The 21,381-nt window shown below is 45.3% G+C and overlaps 1 protein-coding gene and 2 pseudogenes across 1 annotated transcript; 1 reads left to right on the plus strand and 2 right to left on the minus strand.

Moving 5' to 3' along the window:
- Positions 1-10,398: 10,398 nt before the first annotated feature.
- On the minus strand, positions 10,399-11,708 carry LOC119360250 (annotated as a pseudogene).
- Positions 11,677-13,754, plus strand: LOC119361801 (annotated as a pseudogene).
- Positions 13,755-13,925: 171 nt separating this feature from the next.
- Positions 13,926-15,499, minus strand: LOC119361802 (putative 12-oxophytodienoate reductase 4). Its single transcript, XM_037626948.1, has 2 exons — positions 14,790-15,499; positions 13,926-14,669 (listed from the first exon to the last, which is right to left on the minus strand). The coding sequence occupies exons 1-2, from the start codon at positions 15,313-15,315 to the stop codon at positions 14,086-14,088; spliced, it is 1,110 nt and encodes a 369-aa protein (XP_037482845.1). The 5' UTR covers positions 15,316-15,499; the 3' UTR covers positions 13,926-14,085.
- Positions 15,500-21,381: the final 5,882 nt, after the last annotated feature.

Below are 21,381 nucleotides of genomic sequence, written 5' to 3' on the forward strand. Positions count from 1 at the left end.
GGCCCCCTGACTGGGTGGGAGCACAGAGCCACGTGGAGGCATATTGGTACCGGTTCTGGTTTGAACCGGGACTAATGGGTGGAGGTATTAGTAACGACCCATTAGTCCCGGTTCATGAACCGGGACTAAAGGCCCTTACGAACCGGGACTAATGGGTGGTTTTCTACTAGTGCAAGTCTCTCCTTTACATTGCGCCTTCCTTTCCATTTATTATCATATGTGTGTGCAATACATGAAAAGCCAATATCTGTCAACTCACATGCTTCAAGTACATCTACGAAGGCAAGCATTTGAGCTTCATTCCTTGATGTCATAGAAAAATGCTGAAAAGACCACATAGCTTCGTTGAAATCCTCCATAAACATAACATGGCAGATCGGACTGTGCTTTCAAATTTTACATCAAAGGCCAGATGGTGTCGGTTCTCTGCCCGTGTCTCTCCATACACACATGTAATCCCCGCTGATTCTTATATACTGACATACTCTGACTATAAAACTTTTCTTGAACAGCTGTGAGGAAAATCCTAATCAATGTGATTGGAACAGCCCAGTTCCAATCTCTTGCACGTGAAGGTTGATGTTGAGTCATGTTATTATGTCTTGACCCGCTGACTCTGCAACCTCTCTGGATGCCCAGACCACATAACCAGGGCAACTCAGTTCATTCTCTTGTACCTCAAGGCAGGGGCGGAGCCAGAACTTTTGCGAAGCCCGGGCAAACTTAAGCCTGAATGTCTAACATGCAAATAAAAAATTCCGTACCGGGTAGACAATATATACTATGCATCAAACTTGCAAAGCACAAATCCACATTAATATTGAAGTGAAAATACGGACATAACAGTCATACAAATGTAATATTTAAGCGAACTAATATATCAATATTCCATTTCAGAGAGCAAATGAAGTTGTGACTTGACAACAAAAGACACGAAATCAAACCGAAGCATAGAGCCAATCATCCAAACTAGCCATCTTGCCAATGCCAACAAATGTGTAGCCGTCTAAATCACCATGACACCATCAGTATATCCTAGAAGACACTACAGGATAAGAAAATGGATTTGTTATTCACAAAAATTCAATGTTGCGATTTGTTTATTTATTCAAAACAGAGAGCTTATAACAATAGAAAAGGTTAAATGGAACGTACCAATAGTGTGCTAAAGAAAATCACGAGGCAAATGTCCTTTCCGAGACTTCATTGCTGTAAATGTTCGAATAATATCCTTATCATCAACTGACTTGAATAACTCACGCTCAGTGTAACATATCATCAAGTCGTTGAACCATTCGTTGTTGATCTTGCTACGCAATTTATTCTTGATAATCTTCATTGCTAAAAATGATCTCTCAACAGATGCAGTTGACACCGGCAATATCAAAGCCAACTCAATAAGTTTGTATACCAATGAAAATACCAGATTTTTCTTAGTTTCAACCATCTTCATGGCCAAACTTTGAACATCATCACAAGTAGAAAAAGAAGCATGCCTTTTCACTTGACTTATATAAGTGAGGAGCTGCTCTCTTATTGTTCCACGATCATCATTAGAGAAGTCTTCATGATAAATTTCAGCAAGACGAGCAAGTTTATCAACATTAAACTTGGAGAAAGAGTCCTTGGGGTCAAGACATGAGAAGCAATCAAGCACACAATTTGCTCCTTCACTAAAGCGGTGATCCATCTCCACACAAATTTTGTCAATAGCAACATAAAAAATCTCTGCAAGGTAATGGTGAAGATTAGTAACAGTTCTCCCTTCTCTCCTTGAACGACCACGAACTGGTATTACTTCGTCCATATTTGGTACTAGAATACTATTAGCACCACAAAATTCTTGGACATCACCAAATAAATTATCCCAACCACTCTCTCTAAACGTTGCCAACCGATCCTTGACATCATTAACTAATTCCATGGCAAGAACAATATTGAGATCTTTTCTTTGCAAGACTTTTGAAAGCTCATTTGTAATGCCAAATAACTTCAACATAAGCTTCAGAATGAAAACAAATTTAAAGCTCTCCATTTTTTCTATCAAACCTGCTTCTTGAGATGGTCCACGTCCATATTCATCAACTGTACTAAGCACCTTTAACACGGAGGACCACATTTGATCCAAACGAAGTAAGGTAGTATGATGTGAACCCCATCTTGTATCCCCCGGTCTAGCAAGAGTAGATGGTTGGTGCAAGCCCCTTCCAGTAGATATCTCACCACTCTCAAGTCTATCTAGAATATCTTGGTGTTGTGCCTCGGTCAATGCATCCCTTCTCTTGCAAGATGTTGTTGTTGTAGTCACAATCAAGGAGATGTACTCAAAGAAATCATGAATAGATGAGCAACTACTAGCAACAGACACAACCACCAATTGCAGACAGTGAGCATAGCAATGAACATAGAAAGCATAGGGGTTTTCATCTATGATCTTTTTCTGCAAATCATTAAATTCACCTCTCATATTTGAAGCCCCATCATATCCTTGACCCCGTATCCTTGAAATTGATAACTTATAATGATCAAGAATGCCATAAAGAGCATCCTTTAGTGACTCGGACGTCGTATCTTTGACATGATGCAAAGCAAGGAATCTTTCCACAACCCTCCCTTTGTCATTCAAAAACCTATAGAAAAACACAATAATGTCAGTTGGTTGCATAGAGAATAAATGACAAACAAACAACAAAATAAAAGTGAAACTGCTAACCTCAACATCACAGCCATTTGCTCTTTCACAGATATATCACGTGATTCATCAATAAGCACCGAGAATTGTTTGTCACCAAGCTCTGCCATGATCTTCTTTCTAACTTCATGTGCACAACACATTGCAAGCTCCTTTTGAATGTCACCAGATGTCATTGTGCAATTTCTGCCACCACGGTTAAAGGCATCTCTGACTTGTTCATTTTTAGTTTTTTCCAAATCTATCATCTCTCTAAAGTTTCCCTTGTTTAGAGAAGTAGTTGATTCATCATGTCCGCGAAATGCCAAGCCTTGTGCAATGAGATATCTTGAACAACTTACAGAACAAGTTAAACGAATCTTATACATTTCTTCTGATTCCTTGCTGGATCTAGCAAAGTTACTTGCCACACTTTGTCTTTGATTATTATAATCATCATAATGCTTGACGCAAGAGTTGTGCTTACTACCATGACCACCAATATGATCTTTGAAGCCTTTAGATGCATGCTTCCATTATGTAAATCCTTCTTTGGTGAAGACTTCATAACCAAAGTGCTCAGCCCTTCCAGGTTGCTTAAAGAGAAAACAATAAAAACAATAAGCTGCATTCTTCCACTCACTATATTCTATCCAGTCGTACCTTTTATACCAAGATTTGGAAAATGCTCTTGAGGAACGCAAACTTCCAAATTCAGTACGATGGTATTTATTCAAATCTGGTTGCATTGGACCATTCAATATATATGCTCTCCTCACTTGGTCTTGAATATCAGGAGGATACTCACAAATTTGTTTCCTCTTTCCCGGATCGCGCTCAATCGCATTTGGATTAAATTCATTGGCAACATTTGGCGCTGGTGGCTCTACTTCTATTTCAGGCTGCGCATCATTCACATTTTCAGTCCTTTGCTCTACTTCTACTTCAGGTTGCACATCATTCATATTTTCGGTCCTTGCTCTCTTAACCAAAAACCTCCTCATCTCTGAAATTTAGTGAGTACAAAATCTGAAGTTAGTTTTTACACAAATAAGAGTATGGATTAATCACAAGTTCATAGTACAGTACAATAAAAAAGCTACTTGCATCAACTACATGTATCAGATTATCAAGTATTTCTTGATGTTGCCAAACTAAAGTGACTGCATACTAGTTTGTCAGTCTAATTACTAGAGGCCTGCATACTAGTTTGTCAGTCTAATTAACTTACAGTTTCTGTAGTTTCCAACAGCTAACAAATAGATTTTCTCTTTGGACTTTGGTCATAATCATCCCCAATCAAAAGTTCCTAAATAAGCCCTAAGTACATCAATCTCATTATCTCAACCCAAATCAGTTATTAAGTACGCGATCTTACCGGAAGTCGAAGGGAAGGAACTGCCTCAGCCTTCAGGAGAGGAAGGGCCAAAGGAGGGGACGACCGTGGCCACTGCCGGCTCGTCGTCGGCCTGCCGCTCGCCCAGCCCCAGATCGCCGCCTCGCCGCCTCGCCTTCAAGTCCCTGCCGCACTTGGGAGAACCCAAAGAGACGCGAGTACGCGAGAAGCCGAGAAGGTGAGAACTGTCTGGACTCTGGATTCTGGAGCGATGGATGGTATTCCCTGTTGCCTCGTGGGCTGGAGCGAAGAGATCGATGGTATTCTTTTTTTTCTAGTGGGCTGGAGTGATCGGGATGTTCAAGTAAATAACTGGGCTGGGCTGTGAAGGAGGCCTAATCCAGTTTTGCCCGGGTAAATCCACTCCGTATCGAGCAGTTTGACGTATTGTGGTACGACCACTGTGTTGTCGGAGTGCCAGCGAGCCCGGGCAACTGCCCAGGGTCGCTGGGCGCTCGCTCCGCCACTGTCACCAGATGTCATTGTGCAATTTCTGCCACCACGGTTAAAGGCATCTCTGACTTGTTCATTTTTAGTTTTTTCCAAATCTATCATCTCTCTAAAGTTTCCCTTGTTTAGAGAAGTAGCTGATTCATCATGTCCGCGAAATGCCAAGCCTTGTGCAATGAGATATCTTGAACAACTTACAGAACAAGTTAAACGAATCTTATACATTTCTTCTGATTCCTTGCTGGATCTAGCAAAGTTACTTGCCACACTTTGTCTTTGATTATTATAATCATCATAATGCTTGACGCAAGAGTTGTGCTTACTACCATGACCACCAATATGATCTTTGAAGCCTTTAGATGCATGCTTCCAATCTGTAAATCCTTCTTTGGTGAAGACTTCATAACCAAAGTGCTCAGCCCTTCCAGGTTGCTTAAAGAGAAAACAATAAAAACAATAAGCTGCATTCTTCCACTCACTGTATTCTATCCAGTCATACCTTTTATACCAAGATTTGGAAAATGCTCTTGAGGAACGCGAACTTCCAAATTCAGTACGATGGTATTTATTCAAATCTGGTTGCATTGGACCCTTCAATATATATGCTCTCCTCACTTGGTCTTGAATATCAGGAGGATACTCACAAATTTGTTTCCTCTTTCCCGGATCGCGCTCAATCGCATTTGGATTAAATTCATTGGCAACGTTTGGCACTGGTGGCTCTACTTCTATTTCAGGCTGCGCATCATTCACATTTTCAGTCCTTTGCTCTACTTCTACTTCAGGTTGCACATCATTCATATTTTCGGTCCTTGCTCTCTTAACCAAAAACCTCCTCATCTCTGAAATTTAGTGAGTACAAAATCTGAAGTTAGTTTTTACACAAATAAGAGTATGGATTAATCACAAGTTCATCGTACAGTACAATAAAAAAGCTACTTGCATCAACTACATGTATCAGATTATCAAGTATTTCTTGATGTTGCCAAACTAAAGTGACTGCATACTAGTTTGTCAGTCTAATTACTAGAGGCCTGCATACTAGTTTGTCAGTCTAATTAACTTACAGTTTCTGTAGTTTCCAACAGCTAACAAATAGATTTTCTCTTTGGACTTTGGTCATAATCATCCCCAATCAAAAGTTCCTAAATAAGCCCTAAGTACATCAATCTCATTATCTCAACCCAAATCAGTTATTAAGTACACGATCTTACCGGAAGTCGAAGGAAAGGAACTGCCTCAGCCTTCAGGAGAGGAAGGGCCAAAGGAGGGGACGACCGTGGCCACTGCCGGCTCGCCGTCGGCCTGCCGCTCGCCCAGCCCCAGATCGCCGCCTCGCCGCCTCGCCTTCAAGTCCCTGCCGCACTTGGGAGAACCCAAAGAGACGCGAGTATGTGAGAAGCCGAGAAGGCGAGAACTGTCTAGACTCTGGATTCTGGAGCGATGGATGGTATTCCCTGTTGCCTCGTGGGCTGGAGCGAAGAGATCGATGGTATTCTTTTTTTTCTAGTGGGCTGGAGTGATCGGGATGTTCAAGTAAATAACTGGGTTGGGCTGTGAAGGAGGCCTAATCCAGTTTTGCCCGGGTAAATCCACTCCGTATCGAGCAGTTTGACGTATTGTGGTACGACCACTGTGCTGTCGGAGTGCCAGCGAGCCCGGGCAACTGCCCAGGGTCGCTGGGCGCTCGCTCCGCCACTGTCACCAGATGTCATTGTGCAATTTCTGCCACCACGGTTAAAGGCATCTCTGACTTGTTCATTTTTAGTTTTTTCCAAATCTATCATCTCTCTAAAGTTTCCCTTGTTTAGAGAAGTAGCTGATTCATCATGTCCGCGAAATGCCAAGCCTTGTGCAATGAGATATCTTGAACAACTTACAGAACAAGTTAAACGAATCTTATACATTTCTTCTGATTCCTTGCTGGATCTAGCAAAGTTACTTGCCACACTTTGTCTTTGATTATTATAATCATCATAATGCTTGACGCAAGAGTTGTGCTTACTACCATGACCACCAATATGATCTTTGAAGCCTTTAGATGCATGCTTCCAATCTGTAAATCCTTCTTTGGTGAAGACTTCATAACCAAAGTGCTCAGCCCTTCCAGGTTGCTTAAAGAGAAAACAATAAAAACAATAAGCTGCATTCTTCCACTCACTGTATTCTATCCAGTCATACCTTTTATACCAAGATTTGGAAAATGCTCTTGAGGAACGCGAACTTCCAAATTCAGTACGATGGTATTTATTCAAATCTGGTTGCATTGGACCCTTCAATATATATGCTCTCCTCACTTGGTCTTGAATATCAGGAGGATACTCACAAATTTGTTTCCTCTTTCCCGGATCGCGCTCAATCGCATTTGGATTAAATTCATTGGCAACGTTTGGCGCTGGTGGCTCTACTTCTATTTCAGGCTGCGCATCATTCACATTTTCAGTCCTTTGCTCTACTTCTACTTCAGGTTGCACATCATTCATATTTTCGGTCCTTGCTCTCTTAACCAAAAACCTCCTCATCTCTGAAATTTAGTGAGTACAAAATCTGAAGTTAGTTTTTACACAAATAAGAGTATGGATTAATCACAAGTTCATAGTACAGTACAATAAAAAAGCTACTTGCATCAACTACATGTATCAGATTATCAAGTATTTCTTGATGTTGCCAAACTAAAGTGACTGCATACTAGTTTGTCAGTCTAATTACTAGAGGCCTGCATACTAGTTTGTCAGTCTAATTAACTTACAGTTTCTGTAGTTTCCAACAGCTAACAAATAGATTTTCTCTTTGGACTTTGGTCATAATCATCCCCAATCAAAAGTTCCTAAATATGCCCTAAGTACATCAATCTCATTATCTCAACCCAAATCAGTTATTAAGTACGCGATCTTACCGGAAGTCGAAGGAAAGGAACTGCCTCAGCCTTCAGGAGAGGAAGGGCCAAAGGAGGGGACGACCGTGGCCACTGCCGGCTCGCCGTCGGCCTGCCGCTCGCCCAGCCCCAGATCGCCGCCTCGCCTTCAAGTCCCTGCCGCACTTGGGGGAACCCAAAGAGACGCGAGTACGCGAGAAGCCGAGAAGGCGAGAACTGTCTGGACTCTGGATTCTGGAGCGATGGATGGTATTCCCTGTTGCCTCGTGGGCTGGAGCGAAGAGATCGATGGTATTCTTTTTTTTTCTAGTGGGCTGGAGTGATCGGGATGTTCAAGTAAATAACTGGGCTGGGCTGTGAAGGAGGCCTAATCCAGTTTTGCCCGGGTAAATCCACTCCGTATCGAGCAGTTTGACGTATTGTGGTACGACCACTGTGCCGTCGGAGTGCCAGCGAGCCCGGGCAACTGCCCAGGGTCGCTGGGCGCTCGCTCCGCCACTGCCTCAAGGTTTATGTTGAGGCATGTAAAAAGTTGTGGGCAAAATATAGTGAAAATGTGTTATATTCATGTAGCAACCGTTTGGTTTGATATTCATCCTAGTATTCAAACAAGGCAAACCAAATATTAAGAACAAAACCTGGCTGACAAGTGCAAAGAGCACAAGCTGCAAATTGCCTCAAAACGCATGTATGATGGACCGGACGTAGATCTTTAGAGATAAACAACAGTAGGGTATCTGAAGAACTCTCCACGAACCAACATAGATCCAATGCCACGCCAACGCGCAGAGAGATGGTGATTATCGTTTAGCACGACGGCTAAACAGTATAGCATAATCATGACAATACTATTTAGCAACACGCAAAAAATGTTATGAGAGGTATATGATACTCCCTCCGTCCGGAAATACTTGTCATCCAAATGCATAAACGGAGATGTATTTAGACGTAATTTAGTTCTAGATACACCCATTTTTTATCTATGTTGATGACAAGTATTTTCGGACGGAGGGAGTAGTCATTACGATGCATCGTAGGGTCAACTTCTAACCCTAATTAGTCTCTGAACCGAAATTGCTTCAAGATGATCGAGCCGGCAACCTGGCAAACAGGGCGTCCAGCTCCTTGTCGTCGCCGGCCTCCTCCACCTCGGCATAGGCGTAGCCAAGACGGCGGTACTGGTCGAGGATGTCGGCATTCCCTTGTCGCAGCTTCTCCCTCATCTCGGCACAGAGGGCCTTGGACGCACGGAGATAGTCCTTACCGGTGCAGCCGTCGAGGTAGTCCATGTCGCAGGGGGCAGGGGGTTCTCCCGCTCCAGATGCAGCAGCGTATCGATGTACTCCTCGGTCACCCTCACGGTCCTCTTCCCCTTCTCCTTCACCTTCCCGGCATCCGTGTTTTCGCCTTCGGCGAGTTTCTGGCACTTCAGCGCCGCCAGGGACCTCGACCCGGGCTGATCAGTCTCGGACAGCTGACGGGAGCCTCCGGCGATCGTCGCTTCCGCTGCCATCGTCTCCATCTCTGTCTCCACTGCTGCCGCCTGTATCCCTGCCGTCTCCATCGCCGTCACGCCTGATTAATCGCTTGTCATTTTCTACCGTCTATAAGGCCGGTCTCTAGGTTTGGATGCGATTGGTATGAGCAGAGGGAGGGAGGGCCACACTACCCCTACTCCTGTAATGAAGATGCACGCAAAACCTAGTGTTCGGTTCGGACTACAATGAAAGTTACGTACATGTCAACAAAAAAATCATTACGTGTGTGTTCTTGCGCCGTGATGCGGGTCCACCAAGCACGCCCACCGGTATATATTGGGACATATATTTTCAACCAACCATGACGGATATTGTCCGTGCTTTCGTGCTAAATTTCTCCGTTGTAACCACATGACACATGTGGTAGGCAATTCAAACTATTTCAAAAAAAGTATGCCCCCTCTAATAACCGCGGACACATCTGGACAGTTTCCGAGAGTGTCTGCAGCGAACCCTCATTTGACCAGGTGTAAAGCCATGCCCTCCAAATTATCCTCCCTACATTTTAGACATTTCAATAAACATGTCACGTGTGACATCGCTAGAGCACGCCAAGACGCTGCCACGAGAACACAGACGACCCACGGACGCAGGTGATTGTGGACAGACAACCAACACGCGGCGGCACACTCAAGCAAGCACACGACTGGTGCACCCAGCCAATCAACACACACCACACGGTCGCTGGGTGTGGCCTTCAACGAGGGAGGGCGCCGACCCTAGCGCTAGATCCAGGGGGCGGGGCCATGAGCGGCGGAGGGCGCTGGCCTTGGCCTTTAGCTATGTCCTCATTGAAAACAAGAGAGGAAAAAGGGAAATGTGGTTGCAATTGGGGTCTTGGTGCAGTCGGTGGGATTTGGGTTGACGTGCCGAAAGTGGTGCTGAACCATGTGGACATATGGGGGAAATGAGTGGTCTAGTTGGGTGTGATTTTTCTTCTCTCTCTCATGTCCGGGCTATCCGCTCGGACATATAGGGCGAGAGTGGGGGTTTCGGTTGTAGATACTCTAACCCCATAAAGCCTTTTGCACTAATTCATTTACTAAAACGCAAGGGGATGCCCGCCAGCGACATGACCTCACGTGCATTTCTCGACGGCTGCTAGGGGAGGAGGCTGAGGAGGGTGGCTAGATTTGGTGGCGGCTAGGGTTCGCCTCTCGTGTCGCCTAAATAATTTTACACTTCCAAAATTTCGGAATATGATAATTTTAAGATTGATCTTTCCAAATTTACAATTTTCAATTTTCAAAATTAAACGCCCATAATGTTGCGAGATTTTCACGGTCGAAAAAAATTTACAATAAAAAACTACCTGTACCATGAAGCCTACGCGGGTAAAAAGAGAAAAAGTTTCGTTTGAAATTCACATGAGAATGAGACAATGACATGTTATACACGGTAGAAATGACACAATATATAAAAAAACAAATGACACAATATTAATCATTATTCGTGGTTGAATGAGACTTCAAGGAAGAAACGGGTAGTCGGTGTAGCCGACGATGGGATTGGAGATGTAGAACTTCATCCTATTGTACTTGTTAAGCCGCGCGTTGAGCTCTAGCCTCTTCGGCAGGTCTGAGTTTGCGAGGAAGAGCCACCCAAACGAGACGAGGTCGGTGTACCCCAACGTGGCCGCTTTATCCCCTTCCTCCCGGTCATACCCACCATTCGCGATAAAGGTGCCCTTGAAGGCATCCCTTTAGGGCAGCAGCCGGTGCGGGACCACTAGTCGGCCTTCAACAAGGGCCATACAGGGCTCGATCATGTTGAGGTAGAGGATGACGTGGTCGTTGAGCTTCGAGGCCATGTGGAGGCCAGGCGCCTGTAGGTCGGTGTCATGGCAGTCCATATAGTCCATGAGGGGCGAGAGGCGGATGCCCACGTGGTGGGCATCGGCCTCCTTGGCGATGGCCACCACCACATCCAGCACGAAGCGACATCAGTTCTCTAGGCCGCCCCATAGCCGTCGTCCCCAACGTTGGCACTGTCCTTGAGGTACTGCTCGAGGAGGTACTTGTTGCCGCCGTGGATCTCCATGCCGTCGAAACCTGGCCCGTCGGCGTGTAGAGCAAAGCAGAGAGTTGCAAAGCAGAGGAAAGCAGAGTGTAAAATGCAAAGCAGAGGAGAGAAGCGTATATTATGTTCTCATGTACGTACCGGCGTTGATTGCGTTCCGTGTTGCTTTCCTGAAGTCTTCCCTGACAGTATGACTACGAAGCAACAGTTCGACAACCTGTCTTGCAAGCGTGTGTCCCGGGCAATAGTCAATAGTGTGTCAATCGATCTTATATTCTCGCCTATTGGGGTGGGCAGCTAATACGGCTCTTTGAAACCTTTGAGATGAGTTCAGCTTGTGCAGGTTTGATCTACTGCGGTTTCTTTATGAGATGTATGAAGAAAAGTCGAGCTGTGAGAGATCGCAGCTAGAGTCGATGACTATGGAGGACTTTCATGTAATTTTGTGTTTTATCTTGGCCTCCTGTTGTTTTGTTTTTGTTAGATCTGATGTATTCCCTCCGTCTCATAATATAAGAGTGTCTATGAGAGTTCACTAGTGTCAAAAACGTTAATATAAATGTAGTTTTTATCATTGATAGGCAGATCGTTTAATTTTGAAAAAGAATATCCATGTGTACGCTGAGGTTTACATCCCAAAATGCGTAGGATAAGATTGGGGAGCCACCGCAGCAGCAGGCACCGTAGTTGGTGGCCTGCATCCATCGCCGCTGATGCCGGCCCTTTCGTCTCTTCCCCGTCGCTGCTGTCGCGGCACATTTTTAGCACGAGCAGCAACAGCAGATAAGAGCACTCGAACCGCCAAGCCGATGACACCCACGCCACCAACCATGTCGGAGTCGTCCGCCTCCTCTCCCGTTGCCTACGACCGCGCGGCCGACCTCCGCGCGCTGGACGCCACCTTCGCCGGCGTCAGCGGCCTCGTCGCCTCCGGCCTCACGCACGTCCCCCGCATCTTCCGCGTCCCTGAAGGCCACCACGACAAACAGGACACCACCCTCGTCCTAGGCACTGGCCGCCAAGAAGAACCAGGGGCCATCCCGGTGATCGACCTCGGGTGCGGCGACCACGCGGCCGTGGTTGCCGCCGTCCGCCAGGCCGCGGCAGGGTGCGGGTTCTTCCAGGTGACAGGCCACGGCGTGCCGGAGGCGGCGATGGCCGCGGCGACCGACGCGGTGCGGGCGTTCCACGCGGCCGACGGCGGCGAGGGCACCGAGAAGGCGCGGCTCTACTCGCGTGACCCCGTCAAGCCGGTCAAGTACCAGTGCAACTTCGACCTCTACGAGTCGCCGGTGGCCAACTGGCGTGACACGCTCCACATCCGCATGGCCCCTGACCCGCCCGACGTCGGCGACATACCGGAGAGCTGCCGGTGAGTGCGACCGATAAACTGCAGAAGCGTCTCATATTAAGATACATGGTAGTACTCCAATTACACGCAATTCTCTTCTCATAAATTGTACTCCCTCCATTCGAAATTACTTGTCTCGGAAATGGATGTATCTAGAACTAAAATACGTCTAGGTACATCCATTTCAACAACAAGTAATTCCGAACGGAGGGAGTAATTGACAATCATATGAGACTGTAGTACTCATTTTGTCTACTGCTAACGCAACAAAATACCTCTTGTTGAACCATCCTTTTTACAACCGTAGCAATCCACGGTTAGTACAGATGGTACAATTTATACAAGCAAGGAGTATGTATTGTTGTTAATGTGAATTCTTCCTTTGTTATTGACAAAATGACCAGGGATAGGTTCTGCAACAAAATTACTTTCTATAGAAAATAATTTTACTCCCAGGAATCAAAATTTCTTTACTTTCTATTGAACATCATTTTTTTTACTGAAAACTCATGGCAAAAAGATTTTCCATGGAAAGTGAAGAATTTTCGATTTCTCGCAGCAAAAAGATGTTCTATAAAAAATCGCTCGGCACTAGTTTGGAATCACTCTTGATCTGATCTATTGGGACTACAATGTTGATTTGCAGTGATGCACTGCTTGAATATACCGAGCAAGTTAATAAATTGGGAAAGACTTTGTTTGAGCTGCTCTCCGAAGCTCTTGGGCTCAAACCAAGCTACCTAACAGACATGGAGTGCGACCAAGGACAGATCTTAATCTGCCACTATTACCCTCCTTGCCCTCAGCCTGAACTCAGCCATCGGGACAAGCCGGCATTCAGACGCCGGCTTCCTGACCATACTCCTCCAAGATGAAGTCGGCGGACTACAGATCTTCAACGAGGACCATTGGGTAGATGTCACGCCCACACCCGGAGCATTCATTGTGAACATCGGCGATCTCTTACAGGTATATAAATCGTGTCCATCCAATCCTAAATCGTTTGTTTAACAAATAAGCAATGCTTGATCATTTTGAACTATATGTATTTTGTTAAAAAAATGTGCAGCTGATCTCCAATGACGGGTTCAGGAGTGTGGAGCATAGGGTGTTGGCGAAGAACGCTGCCCCTAGGGTCTCGATCGCGTTCTTCTTCAGCACGCATTTCCATCCAGCCTCGACGAGGATGTATGGTCCGATCAAGGAGCTGTTGTCTGAAGAGAACAAACCATTGTATAGGGAAACTCTTGTGAGAGATTACATGAAGCATTATTTCTCCATAGGGTTAGATGCAAAAACTGCTATTTCTGATTTCCGGTTATGAATTTGTAGTTTGTGAAGGAGAGTTTGTGTTGTGTTGGTGCAGACAACACCGATGTATACCTGGAACAGGAATAAATGAGCTGTGTGTATTGCTAAGAAATGGATAGTAAAACTACAATATCTTTCTAGCATATTGCATATAGGCTACAAGGGTCATCTAAATTGTCCTGTAAAATCAAATTATATAAATGCCAGGCCTTGGGATTTTCCAACAATAATTTGACACTTCCAAACTTTTGGAATTCGAAAATTTGAAACTTGATCTTTCAATATTTTCAAATTTAATCTTTCAAAACTTAAACACTCAGAATTTTGCGACTTCTATACAGCCGGAAAAATTGTACATAAGAAAGCCACATTGTACATGTGGGGAAAAGGGAAGGGCCGAGAAAAAGAAAAGGTTCCGTTTGAATTTCACATGGCAATATATGGATCAATCATTATTCATGGTTCAATGACACATCAAGGAAGAAACGGGTAGTCGGTGTAGCCGACGACGGGATCGGAGATGTAAAACGTCAACCTATTATACTTGTTAAGCGGCGCGTTGAGCTCTAGCCTCTTCGGCAGGTCTGGGTTCGCAAGGAAGAGCCGCCCAAACGAGACGAGGTCGGCATACCCCGATGCGACCGCCTTGTCCCCCTCCTCCCGGTCGTACCCGCCATTCGCAATAAAGGTGCCCTTGAAGGCCTCCCTGTAGGGCAGCAGGCGGTGCGGGACCACGCGCCGGCCGTCGACGAGGGCCATCCGGGGCTCAATCATGTGGAGATAAAGGATGCCGTGGTCATTGAGCTTCGTGGCCATGTGAAGGCCGAGCGCGTGTGGGTCGGAGTCGTGGCAGTCCATGTAGTCCATGAAGGGCGAGAGGCGGATGCCCACGCGGTGGGCACCCACCTCCTTGGCGACGGCGTCCACCACCTCGAGCGCAAAGCGGCACCGGTTTTCCAGGTTGCCGCCGTAGCTGTCGTCCCGGTCGTTGGCGCTGTCCTTGAGGAACTGCTCGATGAGGTACCCGTTGCCGCCGTGGATCTCGACGCCGTCGAATCCTGGCCCATCAACGAGCAGAGGAAAGCAGAGGAAAGCAGAGTTTTAGATCAAAAGCAGAGGAAAGCAGAGTGTAAAATGCAAAGCAGAAGAGAACACAGTATATGTTCTCATGTAGGTACCGGCGTTGATGGCGTTGCGTGCGGCTTTCCTGAAGTCGTCGACGATCATGGGGATCTCCTCCGCCGCCAGCCTCCTCGGCGGCGAGAACTCCTCGGTGGAGCCGTCGTGCCTGACCTGCGGCCCGACCATCCTCTCCGTGCTCGACACCGGCGCGGCGCCGCCGGGCTGGAACCCGTACTTCGACACGCGGCCGACGTGCCAGAGCTGGCAGAAGAAGAGGGCGCCCTTGGCGTGCACGGCGTCGACGACGGGCCGCCACGCCTCGGCCTGCTCCGCCGTCCAGACGCCAGGGGTGTCGGTGTACCCCTGCGCCGTGTCGGAGACCCCCGTGGCCTCCGTGATGAGCATGCCGCCGGGCGTGGCGCGCTGCCCGTAGTAGACGGCGGCGTGCGGCTGCGGCACGTTGCCGTAGGAGCGCTGCCGCGTGAGAGGAGCCAGCACCACCCTGTGGGCGAGGTCTAGCGACGCGCCCATCTTGTACGGCGTCATCAGCGGGATGGGCTTGGGCTCGGCCTGCGGCTCCATTGCTGCGAGCTCCTGAGCTCTGATCTTTGATCAAGGGAGATGAGCGGTTGAGGTGGAGGCATCCATTAATTTATATAGCACACTGCACACGCCATGGGATCAGTGAGAGTGTATATAATATGTAAAAATGGTGTGAGATTCAATCTGTCCACGTCGCATCCATGCTAGTTGCGACTTTGAGTAAGGGTAGGAGAGTGGATCCTGTGGCCGGGGGAAGGGGAGAAGAGAGTGGCAGGTGGCGACTGTAGTGGCGGCTAAGCTGCTCATCTGGTCAAGAAAGGTGGAGGCTCATGGGTCAAAATTATGCAGCTGCAACTTGCAGCAACGATGGTGATGCGTCATCCATGACCAATTATCCTATCTAGGTCACCGTCAGGCATCAAACCCTGTCGATGTTGGCTAAATTTCGTGTTTTGACCCTTTTCTGAAACCTATTTGAGATCTGACCCTAGGTTAAAAATTTCGAGATCTGACTCTTCTGCTACCGCCAGAGTCCATGGTGGTAGGGTCTAAGAGCATCTCTAGCAGACCCCGCAAGAGCGGTCAAACCCGCAAAAATCCCGTTTGCAGTTTCACGGTGTCAAAAAACGTCCCGAATAGAACCCGCAAAAGCGGTCAAACCCGTAAAAAATTTGCAGCCCCTGGGAATCCATCCCATGGCCCTTAATTTTGCAGATTTGGAGGCAAAATATAAGGGGAACTGCAAACCGGTCAACGCTACGCGACAAGGAAATTCCGCCGTGTGCACACGTGCTCCGGTGACCTTCCGTCACAGAACTCGCCGGAATCTCGCCGGAAATTCGCCGTTTACCACTGCCGCCACGAAACTCACCAGAATCTGGCCGGAAACTCGCCGTTTACCGCTACCCGGCCACGAACGAGCTAGCTAGCAAGCTCCTGATCCATCCGGCCACGAACGAGCAAGCTAGCTAGCTAGCAAGGTCCTCGATCCATCCGGCCACGAACGTTGAGGGAGTAGCTAGCAAGATCCTCGATCCAGCCGGCCATGGAATAGCTAGCTAGCTCCTGGATCCATCCGGCAACGGAGGAGCTGCCTCCTGGGATCGATTCGGTGACTACCATGGACGACGGGAGCTGACTATGAACACAGGCGAGAGGAAGAAGAAGACACAGGAAAGAATATACACGAATACGGGTCCGTTATACGGGGTCTGCATCTGCGGCCGTCCGTGCCGGCCCGCAAAGCCTTTTTTCACGAACTGCAAACGTGTTTTGCGGGTCGGTGGGATGCAGGGTCTGCTAGAGGTGCTCTAACAGCCTACCGCCAGGGACTTTGGCGGTAGTAAACATAGCTACCACCAAACGGGTTGGCGGTAACTTGCATAACCCTACCGCCAAGGTGCTTGGCGGTAGGCACGAGCACGCATTGTGTTCAATACTTAGGAGGTTTTGGGCGGTAGGGCATGCAACCCTACCGCCAGGGTCCTTGGCGGTAGGCTGTTATACCCTACCGCCATGGTCCTTGGCGGTAGCAAAAGGGTCAGATCTCAAAAAAAATTCAAACTAGGGTCAGATCTCGAATAAGTTTGGAAAAAGGGTCAAAACATGAAATTTAGCCTCGATGTTGGCATAAAACATCCATGCTGAAACCAAGCCTGTTCTCGACATCGACACTAGGCCTACTTGATTTATACGCTCAAAAAAAGGTTATTTTCTGCTTAACTGAGTTTATTCTTTTGAAGTATGGCCAAATTTATAGAAAAATGAACTCCCTCCGGGTTTTTTTACATATTAGTTTTTTTCTAAGTTTATTCTTTTGAAGTATGACCAAATTTTTAGAAAAATGTCAACATTCACAATGGTAAATCAATAGCATTTGATCCCTCATAAAATGTATTGTCCATATTATATGTATCTGGTATTGCAGATATTTCTATGTTTTTATATAAATTATCAGTTTTGCTAAGTCTCAGTTGACTTAGACTTCGTTAAGTCTCAGTCGATGCTATATTCCTTTGACCTTGCATGGAGATTCGTACAAAAAATTCCTTTCTAGTTTCCCCCTTTTTTTTCTTCTTATATACTATCACTTAACTGAGACTTGGTTAAGCCTCAGTTGACTGAGATCTAACCACATCCATAAATTATATCAAACCTTACAAAGTTTGGCTTAAGATGGAACTAATATCTCTACTACTTATTATTACTTCTCTACTACTTATAAAAAGAATAGTGTTCCATTTCCTGCCAGAGTGCTTCGTCCAACCTTCCATTCTATCACCAAACATCATTCCTTGAAACCCACCTTAATTGTCTCATCTTTTATTGACTTACCAAATAAATTTATGATTTCTTTGGAAAATCAATAAGTGATTACGAAATAAAATCCTAAAATATAGGCAGGTTAATTACGGGCAAGCTTTGTTAAACATTTATTTACACTTCATATTAATATACACTGGTAAATCACGGGCTAAAATACTAGAATACTTGTACCCGTTGCAACACACGGGCAATTACCTAGCAATATAGTATAGTAATGATAATAAAAGAATAGTGTTCATTTTCCTGCGAGGAGGAGTGCTTTGTCCAACATTTAATATTTTTCCAGTGAATCTACCTCCCTGCTCTTTTCTTTTTGACAGCTTTGACTTTCTTGGATTTTATTTGGATATTTGGTGAATAAACTTGGTAACTTGGCAAGCTCTCTCCCCTAGAACCATGAACTTTCTCAAGTGGCCCTTGATCCCAAGATAAATTGATACATAATATAACTTAATAATAACTTCCTCAATCTGCTAGACCAAGTCATAGTGCCACTGAACCGATTAAATCGGTACGACCATACAATTTGCTGGGAGATCTTGATTAGGCATTTGGTCACTCTTTTATTGATGTTTCCCATAGAGCGGGTTGAGCGGGAAGTGTGACCTTATCCGTCCAGACTTATGCTAACCTGATGAGATATTTGACCCGTCAAGTTGAATACTTGATAGAGTCCCGAGTGAGGGGATATTTGATATCACGAGTAAATTAAGGTGATAATGTCCAGTCACTCTCACTCAAAGTGACATTCGTGTCCTTACTACTGTATGTGGTAAAAAGGTGTGGCTATGGATAATCTTGGCAGGGCATCCCCGCAGAGGATGTTCTGTCGTATGGGTACATGGTGTCTGATCTCTACAAGGTCAAACTATTTGAATAGCCATGTCCAAGGTATGGACGAAATCAGTATAAGTCACACTATTCGGTAGTTGTTGAACCTGGAAGTTTAAATCAAAATAAAAGAGCATGTTTACTAAATCGAGATACAAATTGTTGAGCAATTAACAAATATAATATGTGATGTTGAGGAGTGCACACGTTGTATGATAGTTGGAATGTTAGGTTTATGTTATGTTAAGAAAGACATGTGTGAGCCATGGAAGGCTGTGGTCAAGTTGGTCTCCAATAGCATGGGATTATTGTTATGATATTCGAATGATCATGCCAGAGATGCAACATTATACTTGTATATCTGTATGCCTTATCTTCAAATTTGCTAGATAAGGTTTGCTATGCCATGATAGCTACAATTACTATGATTATGTTTTATGCCTTGTATTGCTTTGCTTAGTGATATATGTTATTTGGTTCTTACGAGTACTTTCAAAGTACTCACTAGCACCGTTGTTTTCACCAGATTTCTGTATCGTCTTCCACCAACATGAAGTCGGAGTGTCATCTGCTAGGAGAGTCTCCCAACCAGCTCTTATGGATTGGTGTTGCTCCAAGTTTGTGCTGCCCCTAGTTTGTCCTCTGCTACCACTATACTCTACTATAGTGCCACCTATGGCACTATTGTAATGTTCAACGTGAATGGCTTCATGAAACAGTCTTGTAATCAGTTGTGTGTGTATGATATCAAGTATGTCAAGGCTCATGGCAGCGCGACTCATGTCAGCATGTTATTTACTTCCGAAGCCTCGTCCAAGTTCTTTACTAGATTCATATACTCTAAATACTCTAGCAAGTTTTATAGATATTTAAGATATTATGGATACATACACAATAAAAACACTATGATGTGGTCTGATGCAATCGATCAAGTCATATAGACATCTCTTTAATAGAGAATACTCACCAAGCATGAAAACTAGTTAAAAATAGTTACAGTTTGTAAAGTGACTACACATGGATAGTCTCACGTAAATGCAAAAATTGAATCCAATTTAGGATTACTTTGGAGAAATTTTAGGAAGTAAAATGGAACGAAATAACATACACATGAAAAACACTTGAATTAATTTATTTGTGGGGTAACGTGATAGTATTTGTTTGGGCGGGTGAAAATCACTATTATTCGGCGGAAAATTAGTTAAGAAAAGATAAAAAAATGTTTAATACAAATTAATGAGCATATTATACTGAGGCGAACAAGCAACCTCTGAAAAATAAAACTGAAGCAAGGCACAACTAGTTGAATTCAGATACATAAAATATAGAGAAATTGCTTATACTGGTCCGATGAATTCCACATCAATATAAAGGGATATTCACCACAAGAGAAATGGCTTAGCTCCGCAAGCACTTACCAGACATGCTCCGGGACATAGCCTCAAACCACATCACCGACATTATCCGCTCAATCCGTACATGGTAGTCATGACTCTTGAGCCCGATCACTTTGCCCGTTGAAAGATTGACTCCCTTACTTATATTTGATTCATAACCATCAGTGAACTTCAAAATGAGTTTGAGCCGCATAAGTATTTCCTTCTTTTCTAGCGGTTTAAGGACGAAGTCAGCATCTGGCTTGAACCAGTTTCTTCGACCACCTACGGGAGGCTTCATGTTTAGACATGGTCTATCACAAATTCTCTGTTGATCGGCTCTAGCTTTAACGTTATTCTTCGTCTTATTAGGAATGTTGAGGATCGTGTGGAAAGGGACTCTGCGACATTCTTTTCGTTGTGCATCACATCAATGTTGTAAGGAAGTTTGAGGTCCTTGAAATAAGAAGCTTCGAGAAGGGGGTAATGTGAGTCCAGTTGTCCGTCTCGCCATATCCCTCGAAGCCTTTGGCTTTGCGTTTGCCTTTAAGCTTGAGAGCTTTTAGCTGAGCAACAACATTTGCCCCTAAAAACGCTAGAATCTCATTTACTTCATGGACAACCCGACCTTTCGTGAAGTTCTTATTGTCTTCCTGTCTGGATGGTCTGGAGGGATTGAAATTATCATTGATCAAACTTGTACACCTTCTAGCATTCACACTTCATAAATTCTTTCTTGATCATTTACCTACTCGAGGACGAGCAGGAATTAAGCTTGGGGATGCTTGATACGTCTCCAACGTATCTATAATTTATGAAGCATTCATGCTATATTACTATGTGTTTTGAATGATTATGGGCTTTATTATACACTTTTATATCATTTTTGGGACTAACCTACTAATCGGAGGCCCAGCCCATATTGCTGTTTTATTGCCTGTTTCAGTATTTTGAGGAAAAGGAATATCAAACGGAGTCCAAACGGAATGAAACCTTCGGCAGCATGATTTTTTGGAAGAATATGATCCTGGAGACTTGGAGTCCATATCAGAAGATCCTTGAGGTGTCCACGAGATAGGAGGCCGCGCCCCCCTTACAGGGTGGTGGCCTCCTATCTCGTGGGCCCCTCGAGCACCCCCCAACCGACTTCTTCCGCCCATATATGCCTACGTACCCTAAAACCATCAGAAATCAAGATAGATCGGGAGTTCCACCGCCGCAAGCCTCTGTAGCCACCAAAGACCTCTCGGGAGCCCGTTCCGGGACCCTGCCGGAGGGGGAACCCATCACCGGTGGCCATCTTTATCATCTCGGCGCTCTCCATGACGAGGAGAGAGTAGTTCACCCTCGGGGCTGAGGGTATGTACCAGTAGCTATGTGTTTGATCTCTCTCCCTCTCTCTCGTGTTCTCTCTCGTGTTCCCTCTATTGGACGATCTTGATGTATCCCGAGCTTTGCTATTGTAGTTGGTTCTTATGATGTTTCTCCCCCTCTACTCTCTTGTGATGAATTGAGTTTCCCCTTTGAAGTTATCTTATTGGATTGAGTCTTTATTTGAGAACACTTGATGTAT

The sequence above is a fragment of the Triticum dicoccoides genome, chromosome 2B (assembly GCF_002162155.2).
Source record: "Triticum dicoccoides isolate Atlit2015 ecotype Zavitan chromosome 2B, WEW_v2.0, whole genome shotgun sequence".
NCBI lineage: Eukaryota > Viridiplantae > Streptophyta > Magnoliopsida > Poales > Poaceae > Triticum > Triticum dicoccoides.

What these genes read in the sequence shown, in the direction of transcription:
- LOC119361802 (XM_037626948.1), bottom strand. Translation starts at nt 15,315, where the DNA reads ATGGAGCCGCAGGCCGAGCCCAAGCCCATCCCGCTGATGACGCCGTAC. An exon ending in ACGCAACGCCATCAACGCCG is followed by an intron (nt 14,670 to 14,789) that starts GTACCTACATGA and finishes TTGATGGGCCAG; the next exon opens with GATTCGACGGCGTCGAGATC.